The sequence below is a fragment of the Lampris incognitus genome, chromosome 15 (genome assembly GCF_029633865.1).
Source record: "Lampris incognitus isolate fLamInc1 chromosome 15, fLamInc1.hap2, whole genome shotgun sequence".
NCBI classification, from domain to species: domain Eukaryota; kingdom Metazoa; phylum Chordata; class Actinopteri; order Lampriformes; family Lampridae; genus Lampris; species Lampris incognitus.
In genome coordinates, this window is record NC_079225.1 from 36,253,196 (window position 1) to 36,272,313 (window position 19,118).

At 46.1% G+C, this 19,118-nt stretch overlaps 1 protein-coding gene across 1 annotated transcript in view; it reads left to right on the plus strand.

Moving 5' to 3' along the window:
- The window catches only part of man1a1 (mannosidase, alpha, class 1A, member 1), a 248,254-nt gene that overhangs the window by 132,452 nt on the left and 96,684 nt on the right, over positions 1–19,118 (plus strand). The window contains exon 4 of the mRNA XM_056294357.1: positions 5,862–5,942. Within this exon, the coding sequence (XP_056150332.1) occupies positions 5,862–5,942 (81 nt within the window). The remainder of the gene's footprint in view (positions 1–5,861; positions 5,943–19,118) is intronic.

Below are 19,118 nucleotides of genomic sequence, written 5' to 3' on the forward strand. Positions count from 1 at the left end.
CTACCACATGCCTCCTCTGATACATGTGGAGTCGCCAGCCACTTCTTTTACCTCACAGTGAGGAGTTTCACCAGGGGGACGTAGTGCGTGGGAGGATCACACTATTCCCCCCAGTTCCCCCTCCCCCCGAACAGGTGCCCCGACCGACCAGAGGAGGCGCTAGTGCAGCAACCAGGACACATGCCCACATCCGGTTTCCCACCCGCAGACACGGCCAATTGTGTCTGTAGGGATGCCCGACCAAGCCGGACGTAACACAGGGATTTGAACCGGCGAGCCTCGTGTTGGTCGGCAACAGAATAGGCTGCTACGCTACCCAGATGCCCAGTCACACCCATATTTGATCATGAAACTGGTTGTTGGTGGTTTCGATCGTTATACATCTGTTGTCATCTTACAATGCTGTGATTAGTATACACAAGGCCTTTGAAAGTCTACTTAGTGGTCACACCCATGTTTGCATAACTGGTCTATGTATTTCGGCCGTTAGGCACTGTATTGTACCTTGTTGTTTATAAGGATGGGGACTCACCAGGTCGGCCAATGTCGGGCCATCAGTGAGCGTCTGTGACCCTAGTTTTTGCGGTGTGTCCTGCACCGTTGGCACTAGTCAGACCGCTGTCGGCAGCTTTTCAGACAATTCAGCATGTTGAATCAGTGAAGCCCGACGGTGAGAGAGATCACCCTGATTGGCTGTTCAACTTAGCGAATCAGTGCAGAACGTACATGCTAGTTGGCCATCAGCTGTAGTCTTTGCGGTGTGTTCAAGTGCTACTTTTTGGCCCAGACGGCAGGCAATGTGAGGCAACGTAACAGTTGGCCTTCATTGCTGCTAGTCTGTTTGGTGTGTCTTGGCCCTTAGACTGAAGAGGTCACTTAGTTGAGTGATGAAACATATCTGTCAAGAAACGTTGTGTCCAGATGAACTAATTCAACCTTCTTTTCCAACTCTTTTAATGCTGCAACAAACTCGGACACAGCAAATACTCCCAAAGCACATCCAGTTACCGATTTCTTGGAAACAGCACAAAAGTCCTGCATGATCATACAAGAGCAACGGAAATGATGCTACCTTTAAGGACCAAAAAGTGCGATCATAAGGTCCTTTCATTAAACCTTAAGGTAGTTGGTATCCTAGATCTTACTGTGAGCATCGATTTTCTCACATCAGAGGAGAGCCACATAGCACAGCCGAAGTGGACTTGTCCATCCAGTTAGCCAGGAAACATTTAATCAGAACTGCACAGTTGAAGCTGTTAGTCAGAGCTAGTCGCTACGCGGCCGTGACCTTGGCTTGTAGTTGTACTTGCCATCAGCGGTCCTCGCTGCCGCTTCACTTGTAATGAAAATAATAGTTTTTTTGGCTGTCCTCTTGGGACGGGCGGCAGATTGGGTCCGCTTTTCAAAGATTTTTCATGTGCGGCGCATCGCTGCCATTGTAAGCCATGCACAGAACTGTCGTTACATTTCCTCCCACCCAGGCAGCTAGCCATTACTGTTGCTTTAATGTGGAGAGGAGGAGAGCGGCGTTGCGGGGCTGCGGCTCGCCAGAGAACTTCTCTGACAGAGAGGAAAGCATGTGGTCTCAAGCTCTGAAAACAAACAACCTCTGACAATAGGATCAGCAGCTCACTAATGGCCTCATGTCTCAACCACAGTGTGTCCTTTAACCCCTTCTGACCAAGAAGACGCTCTCCCCTGCAAGCTTTGACATTACTCCAGTCTGCTGCATATAAACACTCGAGTCTATTACTCAGACACCCTTCACCCGACCCGCAAAACTATCGCTATGTTGCAGGACGAATACTAGTATTTAATAGCTGATATATCTTGTATTACTCACAGTCTTATCAGCATAAATAATTAATTTGGGAGTTTTTTTGTTGTTGTTTTTTTCCCCTCAGTGTGGATGCCTCATGTTATTGCCTGATTTCCTGCTGTCTCATAACCTGATGGCAGCTTGGTATTTGGTGTGAGGCTCAACTGCTAGAATAGGACACTTTTTTTCCCCATCTTTCCCCTGAAGATATGATCTAGTTTTGGAATATTAGGACAGATGACAGACGTGGAGTTTTATCAGCAGCCAGGAAAAAAAAGTGTGCTTGCAGCCCAGCCCTCTCTGTTATTACGCCATGACAGTATTTTTAGTGGCTGCCATAAGTAAGTTGCACATGCATGGGACAACAGAGTACAAGGGACGTAAAGACAAAGCTGAAATCATTGTAAAAGAAAAGAACACAAGACTGTCTACAGGGGGAGTATCCACGCACATAGAGTTAGTAGTAAATATAGAAATTAGGAATGACGGGGGTCTTTCTGTACACAGATTGAAATACTGCTAGCTTTTTCCAAATAGGAAATACAACAGTAAATTATATTAAAAAAAAAATCTCTATCACTGGTCTCTTCCATATTCATGCATTTAATTTTACACTGCTGAGGAAAATGTGTTACTGATAGGAAAACAAATCATATCGCCACAGATGCATACAGCTGTATATTGGGGGGGGGGTATTGACCTGAGTGGGTGGGTCTAAATAAAGGATTTTAAATACAAACTCGATTACATTTGTCTGCTTCTTTGTAATACTGTATTGAGCTGCTCACAGTCCTTGTTTGAGAATATGAGAACACCGAAATAACTGCACATCCATCTATAATTGGAATTGTCCCCTAATGCGTACAGTTATCATTTTTGCGAACAATCCTCCTTGAACCAATACTATGCCTGCAGCAAAAATTTTGGATTGGGTTTTGAATTTTAGTTGTTTACCGGTATGTTCATCCTGTTTAGCTCGTTGGCCCGCCATCAGATAAAGGCATAGGGAGAATTTGCATTCAGTCAGGGCTGTTCGGTTACCATTCTTTCCCAAAAACTGCAATGGGTTTTACTCTGGGAGCACATTGTGTCGCCTAACAAGCAGAAATATCTGTATTCCAGGCCTTAGCATATCATTTCCCATTGTCCCTGTTGTCTATTATACTCACTCTCTCTCTCTCTCTCTCTCTCTCTCTCTCTCTCTCTCTCTCTCTCTCTCTGGGGTATCTGTGTCTGGGGGGGGGGACATCAGGGGAACTTAAATTTAAACTCAGATAATGACGGTGCTGACATCCTCTTCATTACTGTAGCCTGACAGCGTCTATAATTTTTCTAGCTAACTTTAGATCAAACCATGCCCACAACTTCAACCTAACCTCAGCTTAACCTTAACCTCAGTCTAACCTCAGCCTTACATTAACCTCAACCTAACCTCAGCTTAACCTTAACCTCAGCCTTACATTAACCTCAACCTAACCTCAGCTTAACCTCAACCTAACCTCAGCCTAACCTTAACCTAACCTCAACCTAACCTTAACCTTAACCTCAGCCTAACCTTAACCTCAACCTAACCTCAGCCTAGCCTTAACCTCAATCTAACTTCAGTCTAACATTAACCTCAACCTAACCACAGCTTAACCTTAACCTCAACCTAACCTCAGCCTAAACTTAACCTCAACCTAACCTCAGCCTAACTTTAACCTCAACCTAACCTCAGCCTAACCTTAACCTCAACCTATCCTCAGTCTAAACTTAACCTCAACCTAACCTCAGCCTCAACCTAACCTTAACTTAATCATAACCGATAGCTAACCTGTTTCCGTGTGAACGTGTTCGTCTCACTGAAGTTGGGCGTGGTTTCATCTAAAGTTGGTTGGAGAAAGTAATATAGCAGCCTGACATCATGTCACCATTCCAGCTCATTAACATAGCATTGCTAATAGCAGCAGCCAGCAGGTGAAAAATATTGTCCTTTTCAAAGTGCCTGCGAGTTAGGGGAGGAAATCATTGTGTTTTAATTGTGATTGGTTCGCCACTCCATCAGTTGTTGGGAGTTGGAAACGATGAGACACATTTTGTCTATGGCGCATCATTTTTTTCCCCTTTTTTGTTTCTTTAATTGACAAAAATGGCTTGCCCTCTATCTCTTGTTGACAGGGGCAAGTGATTATGAATAGAATAGAATACACTTTATTTGTCATTTGTACATAAAATGAAATTCACACTCTGCGTTTAACCCATCCTATTGTATAGGAGCAGTGGGCAGCTGCTGTGCAGCACCTGGGGACCAACTCCAGTTATTTCTTCCTATTGCCTTTGTCAGGGACACAGGCAGGATTATCAACCCTAACATGCATTTCTTTTTGATGCTATCAGTTCAGCAGCAGTTGCCGTCCCAGGTCCTTTCTGTGTGGAGTTTGCAAGTTCTCCTCGTGTCTGTATGGGTTTCCTCCGGGTGCTCCGGTTTCCTCCCACCATCAAAAAGACATGCATGTTAAGGTTAATACTCCTGTCTGTGCCCCTGAGCAAGGCAATGGAAAGAAGAAGTGGAGTTGGTCCACGAGTGCTGCAGCTGCCCACTGCTCCTATATAATAGGATGGGTTAAATGCAGCGAACAAACTCACTGTAAGAATACAATGTCACAATAAAGTGGCTTTCATTCAATGACTTCATTGACAAGTATGTTGACTGTTACGCCATTGCTGTGCCATTCTGCTGGTGAAATAACCTACTATATTAATGAACATTATTTGCTGTTCTCTTACTTATTGTTTCTCTAATCTATTATTGCCTCTAATTTCAAACTAGCTTGCAAGAAATTATATTTAGTCCACTGAAAAAGCCCAAATGGTTTTTGGTGGGTGAGGCGACTTTCTTAGTTCTGCTTTCCCACGACTTGGCAGAAGTGTGCATGCCTACATAATGAAGACTAGATCGTTATGTCCATTAGACGACACAATAACAGTGTTCAAGTTCTCATTTCGATCAGTAGCAGGTTTGTGTATTTTCTTTGACTCTTCCTAAATTTGTTTTAAGGTGTTTAAATTGCTCTGATGATCCCGTCTACATAGGACAAGATGATTTTGTCTGGCCTCATTTGGCTTTATATGAAGGGTCTATAGGCAGCACAGTGGCTCAGTGGTTAGCGCGGTCGCCTCACAGCAAGAAGGTTCTGGGTTCAAGCCAGGGTAGTCCAACCTTGGGGGTCGTCCCGGGTCGTCCTCTGTGTGGAATTTGCATGTTCCCACCGTGTCTGCATGGGTTTCCTCCGGGTGCGCCGGTTTCCTCCCACTGTCCAAAGACATGTAGGTCAGGTGAATCGGCCATACTAAATTGTCCATAGGTATGAATGTGTGTGTTGGCCCTGCGTGATGGCCTGGCGGCCTGTCCAGGCCAGGATAAGCAGTTCAGATAATGGATGGATGGATAAAGGGTCCATTACAATTAGAAAAATCAGCATGTTGAAAACTGGTCATTTTCACAACCTTAACACAGACCCATGCAGTAGCAGCCATTACTAATATATGTATTTGGAGAAAAAAAAGGTTAACGACTTCAAAATAAACACACGCCGATGCCTTTTGTCTCCCACCATCAGTACTTTATTGTGCTGTAGGCCTTGGTATGAAGGGCAGGTCATTATACTGGCAGTAGGTGGTCAGTGTGCTTGAATTATTTCTGCTTTGTTCTCTGCAGAGAGCTGTTAGAGATCTTGCGCTGCTCCACCATGACATCCCAGCAGAGTAATTGTGGTTGTGTTCTCATATCACAGCAGTCACATTTATTGTCAGTCTTTGAATTTGGCTTGGTGGGATGCTCGCATTACAGAAATACAAAGGACACAGCTATAAGAGCAGAAACAAGCATAAGAGTACGTCAAATAATATCTTAAAAAGATTATTTAAGAATCCAAGAGTCTCTACAGGTCAATTACCGAGTTTTATATCTATGCATTGAATGATATCAACTTTAATCATGATTTTTTATTTTCTTTTTTTCACCCCCCCCCCCCCTTCCCGGTCCCTATCTCTCTGGCTGAAGAATGCGGAGGTGTCGGTGTTCGAGGTGAACATCCGCTTTGTGGGAGGCCTGCTGTCTGCCTACTACCTGTCTGGGAAGGAGGTGAGTACGCAGCTACTGACGCACGTCGTCCACGTGTGTGGCGGTCGCCTTACGCAGCTCCAAATGAAGGAGCCGCAGGAAGTAGGGAGCACAGCGGAGGGAGCGAGCGACCACGATAGCGAGCTCGTTTACCTGTCCGATGAAATCCTGCTAATATTCTTGTTAGTGCGTGTAAACGTCACATTTAATTTTACAAGTAACCCGGGTGATCTGTGATCCCGGTGATGGAAAAACCCTGATAAGCTGCTTCGTACACATAGCCATATCAGCAAAGGTCTGCGGGCATTTCCTCCCAGCTACGTTTGGTTCGCGGCGTTATACTCAGGTTTGTGTATGCAGCGATAATGGTGGTGAAATGGGTTTATAAGGATCGAGACCTTGAGTTTCCTTTGGCTAGGTTTGTTGGCGCCCATGTTTCCTCGCACAAACATGAGCGAGGTTGTAAAACTGTTTTGTACCTCACATAATTTTTCATTGAATATACCGTGGCAAGATTGGTAGGGGGGGAGGCATGGTGACACAGTGGTTAGTGCGGTCGCCTCACAGCCCCACAGTCCAAAGACATGCAGCTCAGGTGAATCAGCCATACTACATTGTCCCTAGGTGTGAATGTGTGTTTGTCGGCCCTGTGGTGGACCGGCGGCCTGTCCAAGGTGTCTCCCCGCCTGCCGCCCAATGAGTGCTGGGATAGGCTCCAGCATCCCGGCGACCCAGAGTGGGATAAGCGGTTTGGATAATGGACGGATGGATGAAACTAAGGTGGGAAGACTACTTCTAACAGTAACGCAGGTTTGAATTTCTTGCGTCACAGAACACAAATGTTAGAGAAACGGTTTTCCCAGGGGCTTTACACCGTGACTGTTCTCGACAGTACACGTGTACGAGGTAGTGAGGTGACCGACTTCTGACTCCTCCTCTGATGGTGACCACGGTATATCGTGACATCAGGGCTATGGAAGTAATCCTAAAGTGAAGGGAGACTCTGGTATATATAAATATATTTTGCTTAAAGCGAAAGGTGGGGGGCCAAGTAATTTAAAAAGTTCCACATGCAAGTTATCTGGACACATCTTGTTCATATCTTTTCTAAATTAGGTTTGCCTTTTATACATTTTGGACATGTTTTTGATGTCATTTCCAGCAGAAGTTTGTGCTCTTTTTTTTTTTATCTTAAAAGTTGCAGGATGATGTAATGGCAGATGTCATCAGTGATAACTTGTGCGGATAACAAGAAAACAGATGTGGGATGGGAGTCGTATTGGACGAGAAAGGGGCTCGGCTTTTGTCCGAGAGAACGGGAAGGAAAGATGGGTGAGGAGAAGAGATAAGACAATCCACCGAAGAAGATTTCCCTCTCTCTGTTTTTTTTCTTCTCCTCTCCTATTGTGTCCCTGCTCAGGAGGTGCCATAGTTGCTCACCGCGATTGTGTTCCTACCGAGAGCGTAATTGACGGGTTGCCGTACTGTATGCTACCTTGTCACTGAAAGAGACTGGTCTCTTCCTGTCTCGCACAGCCTGCTGGTGCATCCTCTTTACAGTGACATAGGCAAGGATTGGAGCGATTCATGCACACACACACACACACACACACACACACACACACACACACACACACACACACACACACACACACCATAGCGTTTGTTATCTACCTCCCTATCGAGTCTGTCTTCCTTTTTCACCCCCTGTTTCTCTCTCCATCTTTTCGATTACCGGGGGGGGGGGGGGTTTATACTTTTTTTCTGATTTATGTTTTAAAAGGACATGTGAGACAAGTGTTATATCCACCGTCTCAGTTGTGTCCCAGTAACACTGGCCATGCGTGCATTCTTAGGGCAATTATTTATCAATTACTGGCAATTATTTCTGGACCTTATTAACCCGGGCAGTTTTCTTTTAATGATGGTTTTACGGTATGAAAGAACCTGTGATTTGAGTATTGATGTTAACGGGGGGTCAGAGTTACGGATAATTGCGAACAGGACACTAACCTGCATCTGTGTCCTGCTTCAGCATTTCCCAACTAGATGCTCACTACATCCAGCCATCCATTAGCCAAACCGCTTATCCTACTCAGGGTCATGGGGGTGCTGGAGCCTATCCCAGCAGTCACAGGGCAGCAGGCAGGGAGATGCCCTGGACAGGCTGCCAGGCCATCACAGGGCGCACACACACACACACACACACACACACACATTCACACCTAGGGACAATTTAGTACGGCCGATTCACCTGACCTACATGTCTTTGGACTGTGGGAGGAAACCGGAGCACCCGCAGGAAACCCATGCAGACATGGGGAGAACATGCAAACTCCACACAGAGGACGACCCGGGACGACCCCCAAGGTTTGACTACCCTGGGGCTCGAACCCAGGACCTTCTTGCTGTGAGGTGACTGCGCTAACCACTGCACCACCATGCCGCCTGTGCTTACTACATACATGCCAAAATACATACACTTTTCCCTTACCCTGACCAGGGTTTGCATCCACTATACACACACACATACACACACACACACACACACACACACACCCATCATATGTACAAGCTCGTCTTTTATACCCTGCTGTAGTGTTGACGTGATTGATTTCCTACTCAGCCATGTTGCGTAGGCCGGTCCTGCTCTTTGCTGTTCCATCCTAAGTTGTGGATGAAGCCTCATGTTTATTGCATGGTATTTAAGGTTGTTGCGACAGCCTCTGTCAAAACTGTTGTTTCCTTCCGTTCGCATTGTTGTGTTAATATATAATAGATAGAGTCTATACTGGCACACCAACCCATTTTCCTGTTCTAATGAATTCACATGGTACTGCTGAGTATGACAGTAATGTCGTTGATTTGCATAAGCAAAACCAGAACAACTGGAGACCCAGTCTGAGTGTATGCATCCATGGTGTGTGTGTGTGTGTGTGTGGGAACCACATTATGACTCATTGGGATGAGACTTGGTGTTTTGCCTGGTATGCTCCTCGGTGCTGGGGAGCGACTACGACAGCACGGTGACAGGAGGCCACGGGCATGAATGTGCACAAATCAACACAAACACTTGAAATAGACACAGATGCATTCAGGATTCAAAGACACTGCTTCTCCAGCCTCCTCTGCCGCCATGTTATGAGCGAGATGAAGAGGGCATGTCTACAGTCAAGAGTCCGTCTATTGTGTTGTGGGTTTCCTCTTTGGTTCTCAGTCCACAAACTTAGACCTTAGAATCGATGCTTAACAACACAAGATGTATTGCCACATACATGCAGTTCAGGACGGGTCTCGTTTTATTGCTCACCAAGTAAAGTTTGCACTTGCAAGTGAATGCGACACAGTGAAACACAAAAGCAGAAGGGGACATTACTCAGTATTCCCAAAGCAGGAAGAGTAAGAGGAAATGTCAAAGGAATGGTTTGGATCTTTTTGAGGTACATCCTCATTTTGTACTCACCGCTCATGTGGTACACACGTGGGTTTCATTTTCGCAGTCACCCACACTTTTTTCATAGTGGACATACAGCTCCCGCTTGCCATCTGCAGTTATATGCAGTTAATGGAGGACAAATACACAAACCTTGCTCAGTGCAAACAAAGCATTCCATGGTTCAGCCAAAGCTAACACAATGCTACAGCAGTCCCCTACAGCAAATCTGAAAGAATGGTAGTCATTTTTATTGCATTAAATTCCCTCTGTGTTTAGAGGGAGGGAAAACTTAGAAATCCTGCACATAGTGGATGTAGAACAAGTTCAGAATTCCCATCCATCCATTCCATCCATTATCCAAACCGCTTATCCTGCTCTTAGGGTCGCGGGGATGCTGGAGCCTATCCCAGCAGTCAGGCGGGGAGACACCCTGGACAGGCCGCCAGGCCATCACAGGACCGACAAACAAATCTGAAGGGTGGCGCTAACCACCGCGCCACTGTGCCTCCCTTCAGAATTCCCACTATACAGTATTCACACATCGTTTATTACATTATTGGGAATAATAATGCAAGTTTTTGGCTGTATTACGTTGTGGAGAATTACTTTCACCATATCTCAAGCCTCTAGCACTTTGGTAATACTGCATACATTTCCTACTAGTTGTATTGCTTTAATTCCAAAACAAGCAGTTCAAACTTTATGTCCTTCATTTGCGGTCACTTGTCAGTTGATTAGCATGACCAAACATGTGAGAACACCAAAGAATGGAAAGCTGCGAGTTGTCGGTTACCCCACTAATTTCAGCCATTGGGGCGCTCCTCCTACAGACAATCCAGGTAGATGGGAGGGACTGTGAAATGAGGAGAATAACAAGCGGCAGAAAGGAGGCGCCATTTTAACTGGATGAGGAGGACTAGCGGGAGAGAGGATAGAATAGAATTTTTTTGTGTGCAGAAGCCAGAAATGTGTCTTTGGCTTGCATGTGCAAAATAAACAGCTATTAAAAATGGTACATTAAAACATTATGACGTTATTCATGCATTATGACATGATATGCTGCATTATTCCTCGGATGCCTAACAACATCAGGCGAAGGGACCGACGATGGAAACTGGCCTCTTAGCTACCTCGGGTACATTTACATTTGTTTTGAATGTTGATTAATGTACATTGCCCCATCCCAAATAAACGTTAAAAAAAACATCATATCAACATGGCGGTCCTTACTGATGAAGATATTTTATGGCAACAGGGACAAACGGATTACAGGAGAAGGAAAGGAGTAGGCGGAGGAGAACACTTGAGCGGGCAGGTGCCTGCCCCCTTTCCCTTTTCCCTCCTCTGTCTGTCTCTCTCTCTCCCTCCCCACCCATCTCTGGCCGTCTCTTTGCCCGCCCATGCCTTCTGATGAGAATTTGATCAGTGAAATGACAGCTGGTCCAGGCTGTAAGCCCCCCGCTAGCAGCCTTTTGACATCCCTGCCTGCGTTCTGATCACAGCAGGGCACCTATTCCGCCGAAGGAGCTCGGGAAGCGATTAAAAAAAAAAAAAAAAGAAGACGTGTGGACACAGAAGTGGACGAAATATTAGCCTCCCAGCACAGTCTTAACAAATAAGATGGAGGGAGAGATTTAAGGAAGAACGACTTGAGTGCAGAGGAGTGTCAGCGGTACACTCGTATGCCAGCATGCCGACCCGTTGGCGAGCGAAAGAGGCAAAGGCGAGGGAGGGAGGAAGGAAGGAAGGATTAGGTTAGCAAGAGAGGAAATAGTGAAGGGAGGGCTGAATGGGGGGGCAAACAAATGAACTATATAAATGGAAGAAATCAAGGAAGGAAGTCGCCAATAAGTTAAGGGAAAAGTAAACTCAGGGCAAAAAATAGTTGTGAAGATAATGATACACTAACGACTGAAAAAAGGATTGAAAACAAAAGCTCATACTACTAAGATGTCTGTCTCCAAAGGTTTTTAAGCAGAATTCCCTCAACATGGACGAATGCCGCCACTGAAACTTGTTAACCACCCAGGGAAATCCTGCAGACGATGTGTGTAGACGCTCTGACATCACTTAGGCTCTGCATGCGGTACGAAAGGCTTCAAGGATACCTCCGGCTTGGCCGGGCATCCCTACAGACATAATTGGCTGTGTCTGCGGTCGGGAAGCCGGATGCGGGTGTACGTCCTGGTCTTGCTGCACTACCACCTCCTCTGCTCGGTCAGGGCGCCTGTTCGGGGGGGACTGGGGGGAATAGGGTGATCCGTCCATGTGCTACGTCCCCCTGGTGAAACTCCTCACTGTCAGGTGAAAAGAAGCAGCTGGCAACTCCACATGTATCGGAGGAGGCGTGTGGTAGTCTGCAGCCCTCCCCGGATCAGCAGAGGGGGTGGAGCAGAGACCGGGACAGCTCAAAAGAGTGGGGTAGTTGGCCAGGTGCAATTGAGGAGAAAAAGGGGAACCCCCCCCCCTCAAAAAAGAGAGACTTCAAGTAGTAGTCATTACATCAACTGTTTTTACAGCATTTTCCTGCACGGAAGGACACTGTTAAGTACTCACTACCTTATGAATCACTATCTGCCATCTTGCTCTGCTGATACTGACTTCCCTTTTGTATTGAACATGGACACAGATGGAGTCTCTCAGCTTTGAGCCCGTGTGATGGCACACTCTGCTCTTCCAGCAGACTGCGTGGCGCATCCTAGTGGCCGTAGAACAACAATACTAAAACGCTCATAACGTCCTTATGAATGGTCAAATGTGCCTGAAACACATCTTAGCTGATCTCGGTATTAAAAGCTATCAACCCACGCATATGTATGTACGGTACGTTTTCTTTTCCTTCAAAGGGAGGGTAGAGTAGTTTGACAAATGAAGAAGAGGTTACAAAGATGCCAGTCTCGGAACCCGGAGGCCAAATCATCATCGGATGATCTGGCCAATATTTCGGGGCTCGCGGTGTGGCTGCTGGCTGCTGGATTCTGTTTCCTAGGAAGACTTCCTTTCCCATGCACCCGTTATCGTATACGGTCGGATAAGCAACTTGAGACGTGAGAATGGAGTTGGAGTTGAGAGACGACGTCTATGACCGGATTGTCTCACAAGTAATCAACACGATTTGGGATGTTTCCCCACACAGTATACAAAGATATACATTTTGTAGGTGTTTTAGGTCCAGACGACATTTCGGCCAGTGCTCTCTGCCTCTTGCACTCCCCACCCTGACTGTAACCAACATGCAACCAAAGCATGATGCTGAAGAAACCACCGCCTACTCAAACGTGATTGGTCAATACTACTCGTACTACAAAGGAAACCAGAACGCTTCCAATTACCAAAATCTTGTCCCGAGCCTACAAATTCTCTCTCTCTCTCTCTCTCTCTCTCTCTCTCTCTCTCTCTCTCTCTCTCTCTCTAGATATCAAATTAGAAAGAAAAGAAAGAAGAAAGTCACTTTATTTGGTCATTGTATGGGTTACAATGAAATGTGTTCTCTGCATTTCACCCATCCTATTGTATAGGAGCAGTGGGCAGCTGCAGCACCCGGGGACCAACTTCAGTTCTTCTTTCCATTGCCTTGCTCAGGGGCACGGACAGGAGTATTAACCCTAACATGCATGTCTTTTTTATCAAATTCTCCAACCACTTTATGAATTTTCTGATGGTCATTACAGCAGGGCCTGCACAGCAGCTGTAGGATTTGAGGCTCTTCAAAAGCCTGTCCTTTCCCACCATGCTCATAATCACCAGTGACGATGAATGATTGTGATGAAAAATAATACCGATGTCCCTTCGTTTGGTCTGACACTAATCAGGTGACGGCAGGGATGAGTATCCCAGCGGTGTGTGTCATCTCTTAGAAGAGCTCAAGTCTGCCAGGACATAGTCACATGAGACTGTGTGTGCACGTGTGCTTGTGTGCATGTGTGCATGTGTGTGCATGTGGAGAGAAGTAGAGAGGTTTACAAAGCCATTGGTGATTAGTCGGCACTTCCACTTAATTTCAGGTAGCATTGAGCCAAAGAGACATTAGATTACCATTACTGCCTTGCCTTCCAATTGATGTTCCAGCCCACCGCCCGCTTTTATGGTCCGGCTCCGAGCAGTTTCGTCATTCACATTTCTGTCGCCTGAACAACAGATTCAGCCTGAAACAAGGTAACCGTGATTTATAGGATAGCCCACCTAAATTGTTTGCTTTCTCGAGTTCATTCTGTTAAGGCCCTTTTGCACTTAATTTCCCTTCAAAGTTGCATTGCCAAGAAGTAGCTCTGCTCCAGTTCCCAATAAGACAAGTTTTCCCCTGCAAGTTTCGAAGAGTGCATTCACGGTCACTTGATATAATTACTGAAGTGACTTTAAGTGGGCTATGAATAGGCTACAGTAGGGATTCTTAAACCTTTTAAACCTAATTTAGGTTCACTCCTGCCCAGGATCCCAGGCTTATTAAAACATACTTATAATCTTGTCTTGTGGGAACAAAGATGTCCGTGTTTGGAAGCCAACAGGAAATATTCGTCAACAGTCCCGTTTTTCTCCCGGAATGTAGACCAGCCAAAAATGGTGCAAGTCCTCACTACATTATCATTTTTATAGGCGGACCAAAATTTAAAGGGTGCATATGACAAAACATTGGAATAGATAGAGTTGGCTTCAGTGTTCTCGGTATGCTATATTTGTATGGGTTGGACTAGAGCCTTAAAGATACCCATCACAGATGCATGCACAGCCACTAAAAGGCCCCATGCCAAGCCACAAAAAGACACAGCGGTACCATGAGTTGCCCTTATTTTTATAGCCCAATGTCAGCGCTTATATTTTTACTGCCCAAAATGGTTGTTAGATTGCTATGCTACATCAGGATATTCTAGTGCTCCAGCAGCAAAAATTCAGTCAAAAAGTGTTAGGAACTATTATTTCTTCTTTTTTTATCATCCAGTTTATCGCTCAGTCGGATCACCCCCCACTTTCCCATCCTTTTATCCTTGCACCTTTCTTTCTCCCTGCCTCCGTCCCTCTCCTAGTTGAGGGCTGAGGGATGCCTGCAGTACCTGAGCATGTCAACACGCGTCAAACAGGCAATTAAAAAGAAGAGAGAAGAGGAAAGACAGGGTATGCATAGAGAACAGGAAGCCTGCCTGCTCCCTAGACAGTGAAGGAGACAGACCGAGAGTGACGCTGTGGAGAGGCCAGCACAGAGAACTAAACCAACAGAAACCAACACAGATCGGCAGACAGACGGCTGTAACGCGGGAGAGAGAGGATCGGAGTCATAAGCCTGTGGCTACTCCAAATCCAGTCTGTGAGCCGGCCTCTCTCCAGTCTACTGCAGACATCCTCTGCTCCATTGGCTCCCCGCCCGCCTCCAGCTCGCCATGCTTGGGCTAAGAATAACTCCGTGCCCGCTTGTCCATAGAGAACAACCAGAGGATGTGATTTGGTGGTGAAAACAGAAAGTAAGCCAAGGTAATAGTCACTGACAGTGAATAAACCAACTGACGGAATCTAAAAACAAATATTGTGATATTCTATATATAAAGAATAGAGTCTAATTGTTCATTCATAATTTTTTGTAGGAAAAAAAACACACTCTTCTAATATATAGTATATGTTGATATTCCGCTCCTCATTAGTTGAGCACTTACAACGCCATTGACGGTTTTGGAAAAAAAAACGCTATATATAAAAATAAATCTCCCTCTCACCCTTTTTTTTCGGGTGGTGTGTGTTTCCCACAAGCTCGGGTCCTCTACCAGAGAGGCCTGGGAGTCGAACTCCAGGCCGTCCCAGGTTCCCGTGTCTGCATGGGTTTCCTCCGGATGCTCTGGTTTCCTCCCACCATCAAAAAGACATGCACATTAGGGTTAATACTCCTGTCTGTGCCCCTGAGCAAGGCAATGGGAAGAAGAAGTGGAGTTGGTCCCCGGGTGCTGCAGCAGCTGCCCACTGCTCCTATACAATAGGATGGGTTAAACGCAGAGAACGATTCGTTGTAATACAATTTGTTGTAATAATACAGTGACAAAATTAAGTGGCTTTCTCTTCCTTTTCTCTCTGTATTCTTTCCGTCACTGTCCGGAAACATAGGCCTACGGGTTTAACAGGAAGTTAAGGGTATGTCATGTCCCCGATGACTAATGCACCGATGCCACGCTTTCAGTGCCAATACTGATTCTTAAGTTTGTCCGACCTTTTACCCAGCGATACGGGCTCGACTTACACCGACAGTTGGAGGTCACTGGACAGAACAGAAAGGTCCACCAGATAGACCTAAAACCTTTTTTCTTTTTTAAAGATGAAAAAGGGCCGACAAGCAGACAGCTTAGATTTCTTACTTTCCCCATTAGATTTCAGTGCATCAGTCCTGGCCCTAGTGCCTGTATCGTGGTTTTTCTGCACCATGTGGCCTTGGAGTAGTGCATGGCTAGTTTCCTGGTCATCTGCCTCCAAGGAGCGGCCTAGATTTAATCCCTGCCTGTGAAACCAAACAGGATGCCGGCTGTTTCATGGAAAATGGCGATTGTTCACAGAAGTTAGCCAATGACGGGCACATAATTGTGTTTGTGTGTGCGTGTGTGTTTGTGTCTCAGCGCATAACGTTCGCAACTAAAACTGTGCACATCCATTGTTCACGTCCCATCAACACATCGTCCCAGTGTGAACCGCTTAACCGGTCGGATCTGCACTGTTGGCACCATTGGCTAGAAAACGACAGACTGAGACTGAGGTAACAAATGAAAGGGAGCGGGAAGGTAACGGGGCGAGCGAGCGAGAAATATAGTGAGGCTGTGTGTTGTAGCTCCAAGCCAAAAGTAATAGCTTTGAGTAGTGATAATGGAAAAAGACAAAGAAATAAAGGGAAAAAAACAAGCATGAATTGATCTGCAAGTCAGGCGCTAACTTGTATGTGCTCCTGTTTTGCCGGTGCTGAAATAAGGGAGCTTCTTCTCCTTTGGGCTGACTTAGAAACCTGTTGGCAGCTGTCAGATATGGTTTGAATTGGGGTTATGGCAAAGTACCTCAATCAAGGCGCGCGATAAAAAGACAGAGACCCTTGGGTAAATAGCAAGATGCAAACCCTTACCTGAACCCTTAAAGGAAAATGAAAGGCCACCTTGAATTAACAAAAAGATTTCGTCTCTTCGTCTGCCTGGGAGAGACATTTTGTTAACAAGCCTGCCCTGCACCATATAGCCTCTCGCTGGCAATGCTTATTCCGTTGCAATGTCACATAGTCCATTTGCTGGACTGGAGGAATCCAGGAGGATCACCCAGACAGGAATGTAGTCTTCAGTTGGTGTTTGAAATAATGGATGGTAAAGAAAAGGAGGGGCAGGAGGAGAGAACTAGTGACTTATACCTTGCTGGTGTGGGGAAATGCATTTTACAAAGAGGTGGAAAATAATGGCTCAAGGGTGAGAAACGGAATGTAAGTATAGGAGGGCAATGAGCTATGCCAGATGGCTACCTGTGGGTGAGTAAAGACATCAGCCGAGAGACTTGCAGGAGCCTGCAGACATCGGAGAGGCAGAACAGAGCCGAACAAAAGAAGCAAGAAAGCCACTTTATTTTGTCAGTGTATTCTTGTTCTTCTTTTCACCCTTTTTCTCCCTAATTGTATCCGGCCAATTACCCCACTCTCCCGAGCCGTCCCGATCCCTGCTGCACCCCCTCTGCTGAGCCGGGGAGGGCTGCAGACTACCACATGCCTGCTCCGATATATGTGGAGTCGCCAGCCGCTTCTTTTCACCTGACAGTGAGGAGTTTCACCAGGGGGACGTAGCACGTGGGAGGATCACGCTATTCCCCCCAGTTCCCCCTCCCCCCTGAAGAGGCGCCCCGACCGACAAGAGGAGGCGCTACTGCAGCGACCAGGACACATACCCACATCCAGCTTCCCACCTGCAAACATGGTCAATTGTGTCTGTAGGGATGCCGGACCAAGCCGGAGGTAACACGGGGATTTGAACCGCCGATCCCTGTGTTGTAGGCAACAAAATAGACCACCGTGCCCCGTCTTTGTATTCTTACAACTAATTGTATTGTTAGAATGAATTTGTTTTGTGCATTTAACCCATCCTATTGTATAGGAGCATTGGGCAGCTTGAGCCCCCGGGGACCAACTCCAGTTCTTATTTCTATCGCTTGGTCAGGGGCACAGACAAGAGTATTAACCCCAACATGCATGCCTTTTTGGATGGTGGGAGGAAACCGGGACACCCGGAGGAAACCCGCGCAGTCACAGGGCGAACATGCAAAACTCCACTCAGAAAGGACCTGGGACAGCCTGGGGTTCAAACCCAGGACCTTATTGCTGCGAGGCAACAGTGCTAACCACTGGGCCACCATGCCGCCCCTGCAGAAGCCTGCAGACATCAGAGAAGCAGAACAGAGCCGAACAAGAGGAAAACCCTCGAACAAAAAAGCCGCATTTTTTGCTGAAACAATACCCAATGAAGAATTTATAGATTGTCACAGACATTAACAGACATGTTATCACCTCAAGAATTGCATGCAATCATGGCATGCCCCAAAAAGACAGATGTTTCCGTTTGAAAATGCTCTTTTATTCCACGGAAAAGGTCATGTAGCGCTCTCTGTCTGAGGTGGAAGCCTTACTGTGTTAAAATGGCTGAACAACTTGCTTTAAAAAATGTATTGAAGAAATGTACTTTTTCAAAAATGCAATTAATCTCCACACTGATACGGCTTTTAAGTGTTGAGTCTGTACTAAGAGCTGCTCAATAGAAACAATCTTTTTTCCTCGTCAATCCACTTGAGCAGCTTGCCGTTGAGTGCCTTTCTCAAGGACTCTGGGACGTTCATTTTTCAGGGAAAGAATCGTTTTCTTTCCCTCGCCCGATTTTGTCATCGTTGTCTTGGGTTTTGATCCAACAAACCAGGTTTTCCAATCTGTCAATGAACTCTGGTGTATTATAGGCACTACTACGACTACTATTACTACTACTACTACTACTACTACTACTACTATTATTACTACTACTTTTGGCTGCTCCCGTTAGGGGTTGCCACAGCGGATCATCCGTTTCCATCGCCTCCTGTCCTCTGCATCTTCACACCAGCCACCTGCATGTCCTCTCTCACCACATCCATAAACCTCCTGTTTGGCCTTCCTCTTTTCCTCTTCTCTGGCAGCTCCGTCTTCAGCATCCTTCTCCCAATATACCCAGCTTCTCTTCCCCACACATGTCCAAACCATCTCAATCTTGCCTCTCTTGCTTTGTCTCCAAACCTGCCAACCTGAGCTGTCCCTCTAATATTCTTGTTCCTAATCCTGTCCTTCTTCATCACTCCCAATGAAAAGCTTAGCATCTTCAACTCTGCCACCTCCAGCGCCGCCTCCTGTCTTTTCGTCAGTGCCACCGTCTCCAAAACTGGTGTATTATAGGCACTATAGAGTGCAAAACACTGAGAATGAGTACACCCTCTTGGTGTGTGGACACTATTAATGGAAAGGAGGGATTTAGATATCCAGACAGAATATCCATCTACCCCTATATCTGGCCAATAAAGAGAAGCCATCTTCAAAAAGCCAGATGTTGTTCGTCCACATTCAGTGAAGAGGGCACAGACACCTGTTAATCCCTTGTTAGAAGTGGATGTGGGGTTGCAAACTGTGGTTATGATTACACAGACCTGCATGCGTGTCATCATCATCATTGGTGGTCACTTGGGGTCGAGTATGACTGTCCTCCCGCTGGGTCCCTCTGGGTCCTCAGGTGAGTGTAGAGGCCAATCCTGGA